Here is a 19,511-nt window from a genome sequence, read left to right as displayed (position 1 = left end):
TGTGTGGAAGTCAGCAGTGGTTGGCACCTGTGCGCAGCCAGGGAACACTCTAGGGAATGGGCTCAGCAAGCTTGGGGGGAAGCACAGTCTCAGATCTGTCGACTACAACAACATGCAGATCTAGGAAGAGAAGCTGGGGGTGGTAGCTCAGCGCTGTAGACTGAGGTCACCTGGGAGAGAAAAGGAGGGGAAGCACAGGAGGGTCCCAGGAGCTTCAGAGGCCACAGGAATATTGTAGTCCTTAAATGCCAGGTCAGACTTGGTATTATGTGATGTTTTATTTCTTAAACATATTTTATAGGTAATCTTTCATATCTATTTGGTATTTAATTTTAAAAACTTCGAAAAGAATCGGATGGGAGCATAATTAATCTAAAGTGATGTATTCATTGATAGTACGCACAGAGGGCTTCCTAAGCAGGTGCCGGGGTGGAGCCAGAGAGCCTGGGTGAGGAATCTAGGATGTAAGACACGCCGAGCTCCTCAACGTGAGGGCACCAGGTCCTGCCATCACCCACAGGCTCGCACGCTTTCCTAAAAAGGATTAAATGAAATTATTGTCCAAATGCTCAGAATGGCAGCCAGCAGAACCCTTGACCTCAGGTCCTAAAAACAAGTCAAAACACTGATTCTACATTACAAAACATCGTATCACAAATGCATCTTTGTAAGGTAGGAACTTTGGAGGGGGAGGAACTAACTCTATTTCTCGTATGGTTCCCAGTGTGATGTGATTTGAGGTGTGAGCATTTAATAATAGTTTAAAACTGAAGTACCTGCTCCACAAACAGGATCTAAGGGCAAGGTGTGTACTCTCGAGGCCAATCGTTTTTATTAAACACCATGGAGGATGCAGGGAGAGGAGAAGAGGAACCACTACACAAGGGGCTAGGTATCACTTCCTTGGAAGAGTGATAGGAGTGCCCCTCCCCACCAGCTCCACTGCTCCCCCAAACCGGAGAGGCATCCAAGTGAGCTGTCACAGGAGAGCCCTACTCTGTCCTTCACCTGCACCAGTCTGGAAAGAGCAGGTGCAGCAGTGCCATCGTCCTTGGCTCCACAGGCATTTCCAGATAGTGGCTGACAAGAGTGGGCCTGTGCCTTGGGACACTTGCCTCTGCTTGCTGGCCCAGCATTCAGGGCACCACCCCAGTGCTCCTGCAGACCCCGCAGACCCTTGAGCTGCGGCAACTGTGCTAACTCAGGCAGAAGACAGCCGAGGAGGGTGCTGCTGAGTGGGCCAGCGCTCACTGCCCTGTCCCTTCCCGTGCCCGTGAACACGGACCCACCAACACAGACGATGTCATTCCACACAGGGACTGAGTGTCTGGGCATTCCCGCCACCCCCCACCCCAGCACTCTGGTACAATCAAGCACTGAATGATTTTCAGCAAAGACAAAGAATGAGCACTACATGGCTGGACCTGAAGACATTACAGAAAGTGGTGAAGAAAGCCCGTCACAACAGACGGTGCATGGGGCGACTCTGTCAGGACAACACACACACACACACACACACACACACACACACACACACAAGGGACAAACGACTGCCAGGAGTTCCGACTGCCAGGAGTAGTTCCGGAACGAGAGGCTTGGGGAGGGGCAGTCAAGTCATGCAGGGTTTCTGTTTGGGGGATAAAAGTATTCTAAAATCAGATGGTGCACGAATATGTGTGAATATGCTAAAACCCAGTGAACTGTGCACTTTTGATAGGTGAATTATACTGTATGTGAGTTATATCTCAAAAAAGCCATTTTAACATTTAACTTGAGGGGTGCCTGGGTGGCTCAGTGAGTTGGCATCGGACTTTGGTTAAGGTCATGACCTCAAGGTCCTGGGATCCAGCCCTGCATCGGGCTCCCCGCTCATGCACACTCTCTCAAATAAATAAATTGTTAAAAAAATTAACTTGATAGAAATAATAAGTACCAAAACAATGACTAGAAGTACACACATCAACTTTAAAAATTGCTGGAGGAATGGTGCCTTAGTGGCTTAGTCAGCTGAGCTTCTGACTCTTGGTTTCAACTCAGGTTATAGTCTCGGGGTCACAGGATCAAAGGCCCTTATCTGCACTGTGCACAGAGTCTGCTTGGGATTCTCTCTCTTCCTCTCCCTCCACCTCCACCCCAAGCTTTCTTCCTCCCTCCCCCTCTCTTAAATAAATAAACTTTAAAAAATATTTAGCCTCATTATATATTTTTTTTAATTTTATTTATTTAACAGAAAGCAAGCACAAGTCGAGGGAGAGGCAGAGGGAGAGAGAGCAGCAGACTCCCCGCAGAGGAGAGAGCCTGACACAGAACTCGATCCCAGGACCCTGAGATCATGACCTGAGCCAAAGGCAGATGCTTCACTGACTGAGCCACCCAGGTGCCCCTACCTTCCTGTTTCTTAAAGGTGAAGACACGCTGTTTTTTTTACTCTTTTTTTTTTTTTTTAAAGGATTCTATTTACTTATTCATTAGAGGCAGAGAGAGAGAGAGACAGGGGCAGAGACACAGACAGAGGGAGAGGCAGACTCCACACAGGGAGCCCGATGTGGGACTTGATCCCGGGACTCCAGGATCATGCCCTGGGTCGAAGGCAGATGCTAAACCGCTGAGCCACCCAGGGATCCTGTTTGATTATTCTTATTTACACATTTTACTGACTCTTTTGTATGCAGCTTATTTCACAACAGAAATAATTACGAAATGGATTACAACGAATTAAATCTTTATCAAATATGCCTGGAAAAGAACTCATTCTGATGCAAGTAAACTTCAATAAAACAAAAAGGAGTAAGAAAAAAATCACACCTCACTGAAAGTCATCAAGATACCAAAACGATTTAAATGGTATATACTCTAGAATTCATTTTCTTGACAAAAGTCATCAATATTAGTATCAATTGTTTAAGATTATTTCCTTCATAAACACAGTGTCTAAATACTCTTGGAGTGGGGCACCTGGAAGGCTCAGGGGTTGAGCATTGGCCTTCAGTTCAGGGTGTGATCCTGGGGTCCTGGGATCGAGTCTCCCAAGGGGCTCCCCGCAGGGACCCTGCTTCTCCCTCTGCCTATGTCTCTGCCTGTCATTCTCATGAATAAATAAATAAATAATAAATAAGTAAATACACCGGAGTAAAATCTCACTTGGGGCGCAGCCCGGATGGCTCAGCCGTTTAGCACCGCCTTGAGCCCAGGGCCTGATCCTGGAGATCCGGGATCAAGTCCCATGTCAGGCTCCCGGCATAGAGCCTGCTTCTCTGCCTCTCTCTGTCTCTCATGAATAAATAAATAATATCTTAAAAAAAAAAAAAAATCTCACTTGGTGTAGACACTTGCTTACTTAAGAAATGGATCTCAAAGGTGTCCCAGGCCCACAGCATGAGAACCCAATGGGCTGGAACATGTTCCAACTTTCCAAATGCCACCCCCAAGGCCCTCCTGGCAGATCAATTCCCAACACGCGTTCCCTACAGTTAACAACTCTGGAAGGGGCATCACCTCCAAAGTTCTCTGTACAATGAAGGGCTCAGGAGAGACAGCATAAGAGGGAAGCCATCAGGCCAGGTTTCACGCAGGGCATCTGGCTCACCAGACAGGATACTTTCCCCGTGTGCTAGGAGCGCTGCATCTCTTGAGTGTTTGCAGGGATGACAAGCTCCTCCCAGAGGTGTCCTGCTGCTAGGACTCTGCCCTCAGATGGGCCATGCCCACACCTCTGCCATCTACTGGCTGCGTAAGCATCTTTGTGCCTCCACTTCCCCACCTGGAAAAGGGGAGGGGACAACAGTACCCCTAACACCACCTAACCCTGTAGGGTGCCATGAGGACGAGGGGAGATGCCGATAGCTCTCAGAAAGCCTGCAGCCCGCTGGAATTACAGTTTCCGTTGGCTCCCTGTGTCTCTACTGGCCACTCAGGGCCACATTACTGAATGAGAGCGAGGCCCTTCTCAGGAAGGAAGGAACACCTGAAATCCACCCCCTCCAGCCCCACACCATGGTGTCCATCCAGCCTCCAGGGCCTGGAGACACACACACAACATGCACAAGAGCTCCCACAAACACCACAGAAACACGGGCCTTCCAAGCTGCGTTTTAAAAGCTGTCAGAGGGATCCCTGGGTGGCGCAGCGGTTTGGCGCCTGCCTTTGGCCCAGGACGCGATCCTGAAGACCCGGGATCAAATCCCATGTCGGGTGCATGGAGCCTGCTTCTCCCTCTGCCTGTGTCTCTGCCTCTCTCTCTCTCTCTGTGACTATCATAAATAAATAAAAATTTATTTAAAAAAAAAAAAAAAAAAGCTGTCAGAACGCTGTGGGCATAAGGGTGGCAAGGGTGCCAAGGACTTACCTCCAGGGCAGGGGGGGGAGAGGGGATGCCACCCAGGGGTGAGGATACGGCCCCCCGCAGATGTCTACTGGAGGAGGAGAGTGCGCGCAGCCAGGCCTTTCTCGTGGGTGTGAGCTGGGCTGCAGCTACAAACTGGACACCAAAAGGGGCTGGAGGGTCCACCCGGCTACGGGGACATGCTGTCCGATGCTGAGGCACACAGGAGGCCAAGCACCCAGAGGGCAGAGAACAGCCTCTGCAATCCCACGGAGCAGGCACGCCTTGTCTCACTGCACTTTGGTGTCCCGTGGTTCACAAGCACTGTGAGGTTTTACAGGTTGAAGGTTTGTGGCCGCCCCATACTAAGTAGGTCTACAGGCACCATTTTTCCAATAACATTTGCTCACTTCGTGTCTTTGTGCCACATTTTGGTGACTCCTGCATTATTTCAAACATCTTTGTATTCTGTGTTTTTTTCTTAATATTTTATTTCTTTGACAGCAAGGGAGAGGGAGGGAGAGAGCACACTTGCACACAAGCAGGGTGGAGGCAGAAGGAGAGAGAACAGCAGACTGCCCCCAAGCACAGAGCTCGATCATGACCTGAGCGCAACCAACCGAGCCACCCAGGCACCCCTCAAACTTCTTTGTTATTATGTGTTAGGACAGCCTGTGATCAGGGATCTCTGATATTACATAAACTTGATGAGGCAGCAGCAGCATGTGAGAGAACTGACTCCGATTTTGAAAGCAGCTCTCCTGTGGGTAACCTGCTATCACACAGCATCGTCTGCTACAGGAAACTCGTTCATGAAAGGAACAAGTGACGGAGCAAGCTTCACTGCAACCCTAGTGTAAGAACTTGCCACAGCAAGCCCAGCCTTCAGCAGCCAACCACACTGAGGCAAAAAGATCATGACCTGCTGAAAAAGCTCCAATGATGCTTAGCACTTCTCAGGAATAAAATATCTTTAATTTAAGGTATGTACATTGTTTTCTAGACATCCTACTACACATCTCACTTTTGCGTGCACTGGGAAACCAAAAAAATGCCATCTGGCTGGTTTTATTGTCCTATCTGCTTTATTGTGGTGGTCTGGAACTGAACCCGCAATATCTCCAAAGCGCGCCTCTGCTCAAGGCAAAAGTACTGCCAGTAGGAGGGACCGAGAAACAACACAGCTGAACAGGGAAAACCCAGACAGAGTACTGAGTGAAGTATGGAGTGACGCTGAGGCTCTCCCCACTCCTGAGAGCACGAGGGGTTAGGAGTTCTGGTTCTGTCCCTGGTGGAAGGCCACTGCTGCAGATAGAAGCCAGTTCTGCACGGGGCTGGGATGACCACATCTTAGACACAGGGAGTTCAAACACACAGCCATTCTCCCTGGCAAGATGATACAAATTTCAGGAGTGTACAGGGTGGAATGTTGCAGATAGCATTAAGGTCACTAATCCAGGGACACCTGGGTGGCTCAGCGGTTGAGTTTCTGCCTTCGGGTCAGGGTGTGATCCCGGGGTCCTGGGATTGAGTCTCGCATCGAGCTCCCTGCAGGGAAGCCCGCTTCTCCCTCTGCCTGTGTCTCCACCTCTCTCTGTGTGTCTCTCAGGAATAAAAAAATAATGCCTTAAAAAAAAAAAAAGATGACTAATCCACTGACTTTCAAGTCCGAAGACGACCTTGGAGCAGCTAGACAGGCCAGATCGAAAGACATGAGCCTGTCAAGTAGTGCAAGGGAAGCAGCAGTCAGAGGAACACACTCCTGGCAGGCCTGCAGGGAGAAGCAGCAGACTGCCTCTCTGTGAAGTGCGTGGGGCGAGGTGCCCGGGTACCTGGTGCTGCCAACATCTCCCTGCAGATAATAATATCAGAGCCCAACTGACACCGCGATGGCTGAGCACTGCCCAGAGCCCAACCTCGGTGCTGTGAGTGAACACAGCAGTATGGTTACGGCAACCCTGTTTGTAGCGACTTGTTACGGCTGCCACACGAGATGAATACAATGGCCAAAAATGACACAACACACAGACCCAAGAAGCTCAAGAAACCCCAAATTCAGGACAAATGAGGAAAACTACCCAAGCACATCAGGACCAAGTTGCTTGAAAGCAGTAAGAAGAGGAGAACGTAAGAAGGAGCAGCAAGAAGTCTTATTATGGATGAAGGAACCCATGAGGGTGACAGCTGGATTCCCGCTGGAAACGTCCAGAGTCACAGTGACACCAACCTGTCAACCTAGCATTTTTTTTTTCTTAAAGATTTTCTTTATTCATAAGAGACACAGAGAAAGAGGCAGAGACACAGGCAGAGGGAGAAGCAGGCTCCCTGCGAGGAGCCCGATGTGGGAATCAATCCTGGGTCTCCAGGATCACACCCTGGGCCAAAGGTGGCAACTAAACTGCTGAGCCACCTGGGCTGCCCCCTAGTATTCTTTATACAGTGAAAACAGCCTGCAAAACGAAGACAAGATAGCCTCCAGACAGACAAAAGCTGCCTTGCAGGAGAGAGAACTGAAGGAACCCTCCAGGCAGCAGGACGGTACTGGGGAGAAACCCAAGGCTGCCCACTCGGGAACCAAGAAGGGGCCTGGCCTCGAAGCAGGAACAATGGACTCTCCAGTCGCAGAGGAGAGCACCTAACTCCTACCTGTTCAAGCAGGACATTCTTCAACGAAAATAGCTTTAATAGCTCTCACAAGAAACAAAGATTTAGTAATGGACGATGATGCGTCTAAATTGTTAGCTCACACGTTGGTGTCCTGAGGAGAGTGCGTGGATGAACCACATGGCTCCATTCTCTACTCCTGCTGAGGCTGATGTATCCACTTTTCTCATGTTCAGAAATGGAAATTGTGTCTGTGTGGCAATGGTTTGATCTGATCACATATCCCCAGCCCAGCGCATGTTATTTCTACTTTCCATCAGAAGCCCCAAACATGCTCTGGCAATGCCTTCACCCACAAAGTGGGTTCTGAACCACCAGAGGACAAGTGGCTGACAGGACAGTGGAGTCTGACACAAGTCAGCATTCAGCTATTCCCCACCCACAATTCTCTCTGCACCATGGTGTTTTTACCTTATAGAACACATCGGGCACATACTGCTCGCTGCTGGACTCCTTGGCATAGCCGAGCTCAGGGGCATCCTTGCAGGGCAGCAGGCACTCGTCACGGACCAATGCCATGCACTGATTGGAGACCTGGTACCCTTCAAAGTGGACCTGGTTGTCGGGACCACCTGCGAGAGAGAGACCTTCATGGAAAATCCACCAGAGAAGACTCAAACCAAGTCTGTATCTGTTACTCATCACTCTGGACCAACACAACGAAAAGACCCTCCAGAGTCTGTCTTGGGCTAAGAATTCAAAAACGCCTGACAGTAACCTGTTGAGTAGCTTGAGCACACAGCCTCAGATGCAGAGCTGGGAGACGCCACCGCAGCTCCCCCAACAGCTCTCTAATACCTGTTCCAAAACTATGCGTGGTGTCACCACGTACGGCGGCTCTGATTTACAAACACCAGAGGCAAGAATGGCAGACAGAGCAGAGCCCTCATCCCAGCAAACTTCTGAACCTGAGTGAATGGAATGGGGGGATGGAGACGGACAGGACAAATGGTGAAAACAATGCCAGTGTCTGTACCATCAGCTCTACCCCCCAGATGCCTGCAGGGCCACCACACCATCATCCAGCATCCCACTCAGGAGGTGTGGACACGGCACAGAGCCAGGGCCAGCACGCAAGGGGCCTAGGCTGTGCTGCTGCCTTCACTGTGCCTTTCACCCTTACCTCTCCCTTCAATCGTCATGCCATAAAACCTGCAATGTGACTTAAAATTAGGGACGCGGATAGCGCAAAAGCTGCTGAGAGTGAAATATTCAGTGAAGTTAAGCTGAGCAGGAACCTAGCTGAGATGAGATCCTAAAGAGATGGATGGGCACCCTGTCAAAGGTGGACCCTGAGCCTCTAGAAGAGGTAAGAGCAACAGTGCACATGGTGGACTCCTACCACCACACACACACGTGCGCTTCTGCCATCAGGTTATATGCTCTGACAACTCTATTGTCTGGAATTATTTAGTTTGGGAGAATTAAAACCACCGTCAAACAAACAAACAAACCACCCTCAACATCTCCATTTTAGTTTCTTTCACAAAAACAAAGTTAGTTACTGATCAGGGAATAGAAAATTTTCCCAAAAAATAAAAAAATTTTCAAAAAAATTAAAAAAGAAAATTTCTCCATCTGGCTTTCAAACATTTACCAGATCTGGTGGCAAAACAGAGAACTGTGAAGGATTTGGGCAGAACCAGCTAACAGGGCACAAGCCAGGGGCCTGCCATCTGCTCGAATTTGCACACCAGAGGTCGACAGTAGCTGGCTTCCAGAAACGCAAATGGGCTCCAGAGGCCCACTCGACAAGCAAGCCTAGCATCTCTCTCTGTCCCTCCCTCACACACTCAGGAGAGCTGGCTATGACCACTCACTAGCGTCGAGGCAGCAGATACAGGTCGCTTCACCCCCTGGTGTGCTCAGGGTTAGGAACACCATCCCTGCACCAAAGATAAGTGCAATGGTTTAGAAGGGGCAGCAGGGAAGGCAGTGAAGGAGCACAGTGACACCGACCCCTGTGTGTGCATCTGGCTCTTGTTTAACCTTGGGCGTTGTAAACCTACACTGGCTCTTAGACTGATCATTAAAGTGTGATGGGTCATTAGAGAAAAAAAAAATCTCTTTGAGATTTCTCTTTGAGAAACAGAAAAATAGAAAGCAGTATTTATGAAATTGAAGGCTGTTAAAAAAAATAAAAAGCAACATTAGGGGGTCCCTGGGTGGCACAGTTAAGCAACTGACTCTTGGTTTTGGCTCAGGTGCCCCAAGTCCAGCTCCGAGTTCAGCAGGGAGTCTGCTTGGAGTTTCTCTCTCTCCCTCTGCCCCTCCCCATGCACAAACTCTCTAAAATAAATCTTTAAAAAAAAAAGGGCAACATTAGTCCATATGCTGACTATGGATAAACTGGATAAACTGGATAGTCTCCAAAGGCAGATTCAAAGAGAGGAATTGCAAGCTCTCCTTCTCCATGTGGAGGAACAAGACACCAAGCTCTAATGGGTTTCTTTACCCTTTCCGGAAACCCAATATTGGTTGGGCTGTAGAGGCAGTGGGACAAGCTAACAATATGATTGTTTCCTTCTCAAGTCAATCTGCAAAGGAAACCTGCATGTGGGAGGAAAGGGCCTGTTGCAGAAGAACTCTGTGCCTGGGAGGCAGCCTCAAGAAGGGAATCTCACGGCCCAGAGACATGGGTGGGTGGCCAGGGTGGCCAGCCTACCAAGGCACAGAGATGCCAGCATCGGGGCAGGGAGTTTAAACTTGGGCTAAATGATGCATCCTCCTTCCACTAGATCCGTCACTAGATCCATTTCCAAAGAGCAAACCCACACATACTCACTTCTCTCTTCCTCCACAGGTCTTAAGCTAGAGTTTTCTTGGCAGGGAAAGGCAAGGGGGAGCCTGCAGCTTCAGCAGCAGCTCTAGGGGAGCTGCGAGCACAGTGCCTGCAGAAGCACCATAAAGCCCAGATGCAACAGTCTCCTGGGCAATGGTTACAAACACACAGGCCAGCTCCTTCCCAGCCCATCAGGAACTCAGGGATGGGGTACAGCAAGCACAGCTCAAACAGCTCCACAGGGCAGCAGGGAAGTTAGGGAAGGAGCAAAGTGGGGCTGCCCCGTGTGTGCTTGTGGTCAAAAACCACTGACAAAGGGGAACAGCAAACTGTTTGGAGGTACAAGATGTACGATGCTGTTGGGGTACCTGGGGGGCTCAGTCAGCTAAACATCTGCCTTTGGCTCAAGTCATGACCTCAGGTCCTGGGATCGAGCCCTCCTTGCTCAGCAGGGAAACTGCTTCTCCCTCTGCACCTCCCCTGCTTATGTTCTCTCTCAAGTAATAAAATCTTAAAAAAAAAAAAAAAAAAAAAAAGGAAGAAGAAGATTCAACCATATTTTATACATATGCATAAAAACAAACATGGAGGGATCCCTGGGTGGCGCAGCGGTTTAGGGCCTGCCTTTGGCCCAGGGCACGATCCTGGAGACCCGGGATCGAATCCCACGTCGGGCTCCCGGTGCATGGAGCCTGCTTCTCCCTCTGCCTGCGTCTCTGCCCCCCTCTCTCTCTCTCTCTCTCTCTCTGTGTGTGTGTGTGTGTAAATATCATAAAATAAATAAAAATTAAAAACAAACAAACAAACATGGAGTTTTAATCCATGGTGAATTCTTTAGGAGTGTGAGAACAAGTTAGCAGAAGGAAGGGGACATGTTCACATGTTCAGGTAAGACTTCACCTAATTCGCACTAGCGTGTGAAAGATGCTGCCACTGCCTCTCATGCCTCAAAAGTACATTCCTTTCAAAAAGAAAGTGACTAATCCACTTGCATCTTAAATCCACGGATCTTTAAAAATCAGGCAGTGTTTCTCTTCATGATTCTCAGTGTGACAGCCTCAACTGGGATTAACAGGGGATCCAGTAACTTACCTGTTTGGGCTACTTGTAAACTGGTTTTGTTCAACTGGGAGTGCTTCTTTCTACAGAACTAGGGGAAGGTTGACTACCATGAACAAACTGAGTTATCAATTCTGTGAGAGTAGAAACCAGGTCTTCATAGGTTCCAGGTTAGTGTTTACTTTAAAAAATTGGCCAAATAGACTATGCTTTCATGAGTTGGTTCTCCAAGTTTAAAACTCCTATTTGTTTTTTATTTTTTAATTTATTTATACTTATTTATTTGAGAGAGAGAGCACAAGTGAGCACGCTAAGAGGAGAGGGAGAGGGAGAAGCAGACGCTTTGCTGAGGAGGGAGCCCGAAGTGGGACTCAATCCCAGAACCCTAATCATGACCTGAGTCAAAGGTACATGCTTCACTGACTGAGCCACACAGGCACCCTTAAAATTCCTATTCTTTTTATTTATTTATTTTTTTTTTTTAATTTTTTTTTTTTTTTTTTTTTTTTTTATGATAGTCACACACACAGAGAGAGAGAGAGAGGCAGAGACACAGGCAGAGGGAGAAGCAGGCTCCATGCACCAGGAGCCTGACGTGGGATTCGATCTCGGGTCTCCAAGATCGCGCCCTGAGCCAAAGGCAGGCGCCAAACCGCTGCGCCACCCAGGGATCCCTCCTATTCTTTTTAAATTGTATAGTCCTATGGCCAGTTTTTTCCTAAGCCAACATATGTAAAGCTTGTTAAAGATTGTGATAGTACCTTTATATGGGCCACAATTTTTTTATTATATATTTATGATATATATAGCACAGAATATACGTATCAACACACACACACACACACACACACACACACACACACACACACACACGGACATGGTGTCTTAAAATGACTCTTGCTGGGGATCCCTGGGCGGCTCAGCGGTTTAGCGCCTGCCGTTGGCCCAGGGCGCGATCCTGGAGTCCCGGGATCGAGTCTCACGTCGGGCTCCCAGCATGGAGGCTGCTTCTCCCTTTCTCCCTCCTCCTGTGTCTCTGCCTCTCTTTCTCTCTGTATGTCTATCATAAATAAATAAATCTTAAAAAAAAAAAAAGACTCTTGCTCTTAATGTCAAAAACAAGTAACCAATAGTAAATCCCTTTCTCTTGCATAGCCAGAGTCCTCTTTGGCTACTTGAAGTGGCAAAGGCAGCCCTGAGCTGAGATCCAGACTCAAACTGGCCTCGACTTGGAACGTGAGCAGATGAGAGAAGAGCTACACTGAGCCCCCAATTCTAGTAGTTTTGTAGGTGATGTGGGTAACTTTAGGATTTTTAACACAAAACAAAAAGTGGAATTTGTGCCCCACAAGAACATTAAGAAAATCTACTGTAGCTAAGAATGAAAATGTGCCAAAAGAGGAACAGAACACACACCTGTTGCCACCGCAGTGACAAACTTAGATCCAAAATGTCCGTCTGGAGAGAGTCGACATATGTTGGGATGCTTATTCTGGAAGTCTCCTGCAGTGATACATTCTTCCGAACTCAGAAAATAGGTGTCCTAAAAGAAAAGAGTCGGCGTATCACATTTTACAACATCATGTGGAAACATGCTATTTCTTCTTTAGATAACATTAAGAACTAAACAGTCGCCTGTCAAACACTGCAAGAAACAAACACCTACAGCTCCTAGCTGTTACGGGCCCCTCCTCTCCCACCACGAGTAACTAGAAAGGCCAGAAGCATCAGGCATCCAACCCTACGGGCTGACCTCCAAAAAACACTGGTGCAGGCCCAGGGGGTTTGCTCTACAAGACACCATCAAGAGACCCACCCTTAATTTATCAAGAGCACTGGTGTTGAGAACAATTTGGTCTAAAAGCCAGGAGGAGCTGTGCACAGCCACCCTGCAGGCATGAGCCAGAGCCGGCTTGTAACTGAGCTGCAGGCTAAGCTAGGAGGGCACTGGGCACTCCCGTTACCGCTCACCTTATTCCGGCTGTATCGGACGGTACCCTTCCGGGTGTCTTCAGAGACGAGGTCTGTAAATATCCAGCCAACCTGAACGAAAAGGAAAGTATCCTTTGAGCCACCTCTCCCTGAAACAGGGAATGAATGCTTTCTGGCATCTGTCCAAAGACCTTCAGAATAATGTTTCAGTAAGAGACTGTTGTGAGACACTTCCTTCTAGGGGAGTCAGATCCTCAAGTATACTACCAGGACTTTCAAACTCCATTCAGTTGAAAACAGCCATTCTCCTCTGGTGCTGCTGGACTGGAGGGGATGTTGCATGAGCAGAGCTCATCTGTTAGAAACTCCATGGCACCAACTCTATACCCAGCACTGTGCTGGGCTCGGGGGAAACCCCAGGGGTGAACAAGATTAATAGAATGCTGACACTGCAAAGACAGACAATGCTATTTGAGATGCTAGGGCTTTCTCCATAAGAAAACAGACTCCCTAGAAAAGGTACTTAAAATAAGGACCACCACCACAAAGTCCTTGCCCAGAGGCTCCTTTACACTCCTTGCTACAGAACTGGAGACAGCATGTGAGGGCCCAAGAAGCTGAAACCCTCATCCCTAGGGCAAGCCACAGTCTTAGACAGCTGCCTATTGGGTTCCTAGGCCTCCGATGCCCAAGAACCTCACAGCTGGTTGCCCCTCCTGAACTGTAACTGGGCTGGGAGGTTTACAAGCAGGGCTGGACCCCAAGTCCACATCCTTTGGAGAAGTGGTGCCCATGACTCTGTCCAGCAGAACCCTGGTACAGAACTCTTCAAACCCATCTCCTGCACACAAGAACAGGCAAATGTGGAGAACTTCATTTTCTTTTTTCTTTTTTTTTTTAAGATTTTATTTATTCGTGAGAGACACACAGAGAGAGGGAGAGGCAGAGACACAGGCAGAGGGAGAAGCAGGCTCCATGCAGGAAGCCTGATGTGGGACTTGACCCCAGGTCTCCAGGATCAGGCCCTGGGCTGAAGGCGGTGCTAAACCGCTGAGCCACCCGAGATGCCCAGAACTTTATTTTCTTTAAAAATACCCCAGTGCACACACACACACACAAAAAAATCCCGTAGAGGACACAGCAAAGAAAAGGAGACTTGCAGTGTAAATGAGCCAAAGCAATGAGTAAAGCAGAGCCAAAGCCAGGCTGATGTCAGCTAAAGCAACAGAGCCAGGGTTTCAGACACTGAAGTCACTTCAAGATCTATTAGAACTACAGTGATACTGAACTGTATGTTTAAAACAAAAAAGGTCAAAAAATTACACTAGTTTCTCTTTTGAACACAAGAAACTTCAAAAATTTAAACCAAATAGGACTCTAAATCAAGACACTGATTCCTGGGGTGCCTGGGTGGCTCAGTCGGGTAAATTGGTTAAGATCTTTGATCTCAACTCAGGTCTTGATCTCGGGGTTGTGAGTTCAAGCCCTATGCTGGGCTCCCTGCTGGGTGTGGAACCTACTTTAAAAAAAAAAAAAAAAAAAAAGAGATGGTGATTCCTTAGTAGAAACAATAGGAACTGTTTTCTTGAAGCTTTTGTTAATGGGATCCCTGGGTGGCGCAGCGGTTTGGCGCCTGCCTTTGGCCCAGGGCGCGATCCTGGAGACCCGGGATCGAATCCCACATCAGGCTCCCGGTGCATGGAGCCTGCTTCTCCCTCCGCCTGTGTCTCTGCCTCTCTCTCTCTCTCTCTCTGTGACTATCATAAATAAATAAAAAATTAAAAAAAAAAAAAAATGACTTTGTTCTATAACCTCCCAAGGCTTATAATAAGCACATTCTCTACTATTCCTGTTTATCTGGGAGTTTGTTTTCCACTAAGTTGATTAACAAACAAAGGATAAAACTTACATAGCTATTAACTGTGAAATTCTAAGAGGTATTCAATTTCACGTTCCATATACACGTGTAGAAACCCTACTGTAAGTTCCTGGGAGCTCCACCAAGGATGTGACACAAACCAGATCAACAAACTCAAAACTTCTTCCCTATTGTCTTACTGCCCAGTAAAACTAGGAAAGCTCACATGTTCAGACATCTAAATTAGAAACAGGAAATCCACTGATGACAGAAGATGGCCAGAGGCTCCAAGCGCCCAGAGCAGGAAATGAACCCTGTGCACAGGCCTTTGTCACAGGCTGCAAAGCTGCAAGGACACACGAAGGAAGGGCTCCTACTAAGAGGTGAGGCCGCGGTGTGTGGGCAGGACATACAGCTCAGCATTGAGACTTCTTCCTGGGCAGGAAGAAGGGATGTGCATCTAGCTGCCTCTTTCTTACACCCTTTGAAGCTGTCCTCAGGGAGTGAGGCCTGCAGATTTCAACATAACAGCCCCAGTATAGGGATCGTTTGTTTTCATTTTACTTTAATTCAGAGAAATATTCTATTTCAAATCTGAGGAACACAAGATTCAAGCAGGCTTTACAACATGCTGGGCCTGCACCTGACCTCGGGCAGCTGGGAGTTCAGTCCTAGACAAGGCCTGGCCATGCCACCCACCCCAATGATCCCAACAGAGAGCCCTGGTACCCCATTAGAAGGCCAGCAGAATGCCTCAGTACCTTCCTCAGGCCAAGTTTGGCAGCAATTTCATCCACCACCTCAGCTTTTGGGTCTTCCAGAAGCTCCAGGCTGTTCTGTGTGCCGATCTGTTGAGGCAGTAAAAGGAGAAGACAAACTCAGAGGAACCCACAGCCATCCCACTCTAATTCTGTCTCAGGAGTCCCAAGGGCACACTGCTCTATTGCTCTACCCCTTGCCAAAAAAGGAGAGTTATGGCAGCAAAAAAAGGTTGACATCCAGATAAAACACAGCCCACACCCTCCAGGCTCTGCCCCTTCTCACATTTTATCATGCTTTCCAGTCAAGCCTCTGAGACAAGATGGGGACATTCAGGCTGGTTCACATCACACAGTCTCTTGTCAAGTGTGTGGTTGCTCTTAGGACTGAGGAAGGCTGTTTCCAGAATTTTTAAATGGGTTCCTTCACTGCGGAAAGTCAGTTTCAAAACTCCCCTGGAGAAACAGTTTCCTTCCAAATAGCTTTGGGTACATTGGGCAAGCTTCCAGGTGCAAGGTATAACATTTATGCCCAGTAAACAGGCTAGGAAAATTTCTGTGCAGCTCCCGCAGGGTAGTGCTGAGCTTCAAAGGCTAGGTACTGAATGAGAGAATCAGAGGAATAAAAAAGGAACCTAAAGCGGCAACTTGCTGGGCAGAGCACAGGGCTTGGGGTAATAGGTGGGCTTGGACTCTGGCTCATATGCAACCTAAACCAGCCATAGGACCCCAACTTCCTGCAGTGGACAAAGCTTGCCGAAATCCTTCATCTGCACTGAATGTAGCTCGAGGTCATGAATAGTAAGTCCCGTACCTAGCAGAAACTCTGGCCACAGCAAAAAAGTGAAGGTAATCCCAAACCAAGGATGGGTACATCCTTGCAAATGAGTCAAATTATGGCAAAACAACAAAAAATAACTTTCTGTTGCCGGCTATTAACAATATGCAAATCTTTAAATGCCTCCAGAGCACAGGTCATATCAGAAATTCAGAACAAATCTAAAGATCTGATTTCCTGACCTGTGGCAGCATGAGCTTGAGCTTCAACTTCTAATGAGTTAAAGGTTATTATAGTTAATGGTTTCAACCTTCAGGATCCTGAAGCTGGGAGCTCTGGAGATGCTATTAGCAGTCTGGACACTAGAGGTTTCTGTTTCCGTGTTTTACTCCATCACACTCCTAACACGACTGCTGAAGCTGCTCACGAAAGAGACCTCTACAAAACTGAGTTTGAAGATAAAGTGCGTCCGAAAGCAGCTCCCTGATTGCAGAGCACACTTACTATCCTGGTGGTTAGGTAACCCCGACCTTCTGGCAGGGTCTCCATCACCACTTAGCAACCCCTTTTGAATGAAACACCACAGGAGGCCCCCACAAATACTTCCCTGTAGCTCTCAGTAAACATGGAAACTGGCAAAAAGGTGGAGACTACACTCAAACTCTGCATAAATCCAGCCAGGGAGACAATGGCATTTGTGCAAGAGCCATGGGCCTGGCCCGCACACCAGCTAGTAGTAGCCACAGGGCGTGCAGTTTCAGACCTTGGCTTATTTAAGAAGTCAGCTGATCATGGACTGATTTACCGAACACAGAGCAAGGTGACAAAGGTGAGTCTGGTATGACATACATGTAAAGAGAGAACAGTGGTATAAATATTCTGTATATTTGCTTATATTTTTAAACTTAAAATTTAGAAGTCTAAACCAAACATTCTGGAAAGAAAGGGATAGGATGAAGGGGATACTTTGTAGATCCGACCTTGGAAATGAGTAAAATTTTTTCTTTTCCAACATTTTAACTACAAATTTCAAACATACAGCAAAGTTTAAAGAATTTTGCAGTGAGGACTCACGTCATCAGCTATCTAGATTGGGCCACTAACGCTTACTCTACTGCACCCATCCCTCTAATCACCCCCAAGCCATCTTTGTTGTAGGACTCTGCTGTACATCACAGTAAACTGCACACACAAGCACCCCTCCCGAGCACTTCACCACATATATCACTGACGAAATTTCAATGTTTCCATGTTTGTAATAAATATATATGTAATGAAACGTACTATATAAATACTCCATATACCTATACAACAAATGTGTATATGAAACACTAATCCCTAAATACTGAAAATAAAATGAACATAAATGTGTTAACTAGTTGGTGGCATAGTCTTACAGAGAGGACCTTCCAAATGACTTTAAAACACAGTAACTGGGATCCCTGGGTGGCGCAGCGATTTGGCGCCTGCCTTTGGCCCAGGGCGCGATCCTGGAGACCCGGGATCGAATCCCACGTCGGGCTCCCGGTGCATGGAGCCTGCTTCTCCCTCCGCCTGTGTCTCTGCCTCTCTCTCTCTCTCTCTGTGACTATCATAAATAAATAAAAAATTTAAAAAAATAAAAATAAAAAAAAAAAAATAAATAAAACACAGTAACTAGGGATGCCCGGTGGCTCAGTGGTTGAGCGTCTGCTTTGGCTCAGGGCGAGATCCCACAGTCCTGGATCGAGTCCTACACTGGGCTCCCCACAGGCAGCTTGCTTCTCCCTCTGCCACTCTGTATCTCTCATGAATAAATAAATAAAATCTTCAAAAAAAATAATGAAAATTAAAATAAAACACAGTAATTGATTGCTTGTCCCTCATGAGACACACTCTAAGGATCCTCCTCCTTCCGCCAAAAAAAACCCTTAAATGGTTTTCAGTCTTATACTGGTGGTAATTTTGAGACTATTGTTCTAAGACACTTGTGTGTGTGGCATGGGATAAAGGACACAAGGGGATCCCTGGGTGGCTCAGCGGTTTAGCGTCTGCCTTCGACCCAGGGCGTGATCTTAGAGTCCCAGGATCAAGTCCCACATCAGGCTCCCTGCATGGAACCTGCTTCTTTCTCCCTCTGCCTGTGTCTCTGCCTCTCTCTCTCTTTCATAAATAAATAAAAATCTTAAAAAAAAAAAAAAAGAAAAAGAAAAAGGACACGAGTCATCCCGCGATCCTCCCATGCCACCATTTCTAGGCCAGCTGACCACAGGCACAGGCAAAGGAGATACAGTCACGAAGGAGGGAGCAGGCATTGTGGCACTTTGGGGCAATCAACAAAAGTAGAACACAGGCAATAGATTAAAATATTCCAACAAGCCTGCTTTCTCCCTCTGCATCTCTGCCTGTGTCTCTCATGAATAAAAAAAATAAAATCTTTAAAAAAAAAAAAATTCCAACGATGTTCAACTTACTGACATTAAAAAGGGTCCTTATTACCCTGTAAGTCAATGACCTTATACTCTGGAAATGCACACTGAAATATTTAGGGGCCATAAGTTTACCCTCCCAGAATTCAGAAAATAAACACTGTTTGTGTGTGTGTTGACAGTGACAGGGCAGAGAAGTGAAATGAAGTCTTTAATAAGAGCCTGCACAGCCTTCAGAGCCGGGCAACATGAAGGCCCATGAACTGTGAAGCCTATGCTCACCTACCTGAGGCGGCTCATAAATGGCAGCTACTTCGGCCCTGATGCCAAGAGGAATGTCTTTGTGCTCTGTATACCGTCCATATAAATACCCAAAATGCTGGTTCCCTGTCTTCCTCCAGAAGTCAAGGAATCGATCGGCAACCGTGTGATTCTCGAACATGATATTGTCCACATGTCTGTATTTCTGTAGAGCAAACAACGGGCTAATGAATATACTCTGTCAGAAATGAATGAATGAATGAATGAATGAACGAATGAATAAATAAATAAATAAATAATTTTTCCAGTTTAAGGGACACCTGGGAGGTTCAGTGGTTGAGCATCTGCCTTGCCCTCAGGGCATGATCCTGGGAACCCAGAACTGAGTTCCACATGGGAGTGGGGACCTCATGCCCTGCAGGGAGCCTCCTCTCTCTGCCTGTGTCTCTGCCTCTCATGAATAAATAAATAAAATCTAAAAAAAAAAAAAAGCCACTTATAAATCTCTATTTACCTCTTTACACATGCACATGCACACATACGCACGTTTTAAGAATGTGCTCTGCCCTTAAGACCATTTCAGATTCTAGAGGGAGGGTAGGGTAGGGGTGGGATTCCTCAATAAATTAATTCAAATTAAGCTTACTGGGATTTCACCACAAATTCAGGTTTTCACTATCTCTAGTACTA

The 19,511-nt window shown here is 47.3% G+C and overlaps 1 protein-coding gene across 1 annotated transcript in view; it reads right to left on the bottom strand.

Moving 5' to 3' along the window:
* Window positions 1-19,511, bottom strand: part of NPLOC4 (NPL4 homolog, ubiquitin recognition factor) — a 65,739-nt gene that overhangs the window by 18,597 nt on the left and 27,631 nt on the right. Inside the window, exons 8-12 of the mRNA XM_072746226.1 lie at window positions 18,847-19,026; window positions 15,378-15,464; window positions 12,798-12,869; window positions 12,243-12,369; window positions 7,397-7,557 (exon numbers count right to left, since the gene is read on the bottom strand). Of these exons, the coding sequence (XP_072602327.1) occupies window positions 7,397-7,557; window positions 12,243-12,369; window positions 12,798-12,869; window positions 15,378-15,464; window positions 18,847-19,026 (627 nt within the window). The remainder of the gene's footprint in view (window positions 1-7,396; window positions 7,558-12,242; window positions 12,370-12,797; window positions 12,870-15,377; window positions 15,465-18,846; window positions 19,027-19,511) is intronic.

Source organism: Vulpes vulpes, chromosome 2 (assembly GCF_048418805.1).
Source record: "Vulpes vulpes isolate BD-2025 chromosome 2, VulVul3, whole genome shotgun sequence".
Classification (NCBI taxonomy): Eukaryota; Metazoa; Chordata; class Mammalia; order Carnivora; family Canidae; genus Vulpes; species Vulpes vulpes.
Note: the sequence above shows the minus strand (reverse complement) of the source record. Positions and strands in the feature narration are given on the sequence as shown.